Source organism: Corvus brachyrhynchos, unplaced genomic scaffold (genome assembly GCF_000691975.1).
Source record: "Corvus brachyrhynchos isolate BGI_N302 unplaced genomic scaffold, ASM69197v1 scaffold706, whole genome shotgun sequence".
NCBI classification, from domain to species: Eukaryota; Metazoa; Chordata; class Aves; order Passeriformes; family Corvidae; genus Corvus; species Corvus brachyrhynchos.
In genome coordinates this window covers 114,989-115,705 of record NW_008238371.1, presented here as the reverse complement: position 1 = coordinate 115,705, position 717 = coordinate 114,989, and the positions used below count along the sequence as shown (strand labels likewise).

Here is a 717-nt window from a genome sequence, read left to right as displayed (position 1 = left end):
GCGGGTACGCTGTGGGGCGAGAGAGGGCGGGGGCCTGGGGGGCCAGGGGGGCCTGTGGGCACCACCCTCTGTCCCCCCAGAACTGGCCAATGCGGGGCGGCCCCTCTTCCCAGGCAATGACGTGGACGACCAGCTGAAGAGGATCTTCCGATATCCTTGGGAATGGGGAACCCCAGAATGGACTGCTTGGGAATGGGGAGCTCAGGGAATGGGGAACCCGAAGGAATGGAGACCACTGGGAATCCCCTGGGAATGGGGAGCCCTGTGGGAAGGGTGATCCCCCCGGAAATGGGGACCTCCAGAATGGGGGATTGGGGGAACCCTGGAAAGGAGAGCCCTCGGGAATGGGGACATCCCCTGGGAATGGAGACCCCCCTGGGGAATGGGGAGCTCTGAGAATGAGAATCCCTGGGAATGGGAACCCCCCTTGGCTGGGCAGAGGGGCAGGGGGGCAGGTGCCGGGTGCCCTTGTGGTGGCCCTTGACTGTCCCCACGCTGCTGGGGACCCCCACGGAGGAGCAGTGGCCGGCCATGGCCAAGCTGCCGGACTACAAGGTGAGAGCTGGGGACCGGAGGGGTCAGAGGGAATAAGGGGGTCTGGGGGAGCTGGGGGTCACCTGTGTGTCCCCAGCCCTACCCCATGTACCCAGCTACCACCTCCCTGGTCAACGTGGTGCCCAAGCTGAACGCGACTGGCCGGGACCTGCTGCAGGTGAG

The 717-nt window shown here is 66.0% G+C and overlaps 1 protein-coding gene across 1 annotated transcript in view; it reads right to left on the bottom strand.

Annotated features, from left to right (window-relative positions):
• Nucleotides 1-201: 201 nt before the first annotated feature.
• Nucleotides 202-717, bottom strand: part of ASIC3 (acid sensing ion channel subunit 3) — a gene marked incomplete at its 5' end in the record, with an annotated part of 8,688 nt that continues 8,172 nt past the window's right edge. Inside the window, 2 exons of the mRNA XM_017736309.1 lie at nt 202-246; nt 423-467. Of these exons, the coding sequence (XP_017591798.1) occupies nt 202-246; nt 423-467 (90 nt within the window). The remainder of the gene's footprint in view (nt 247-422; nt 468-717) is intronic.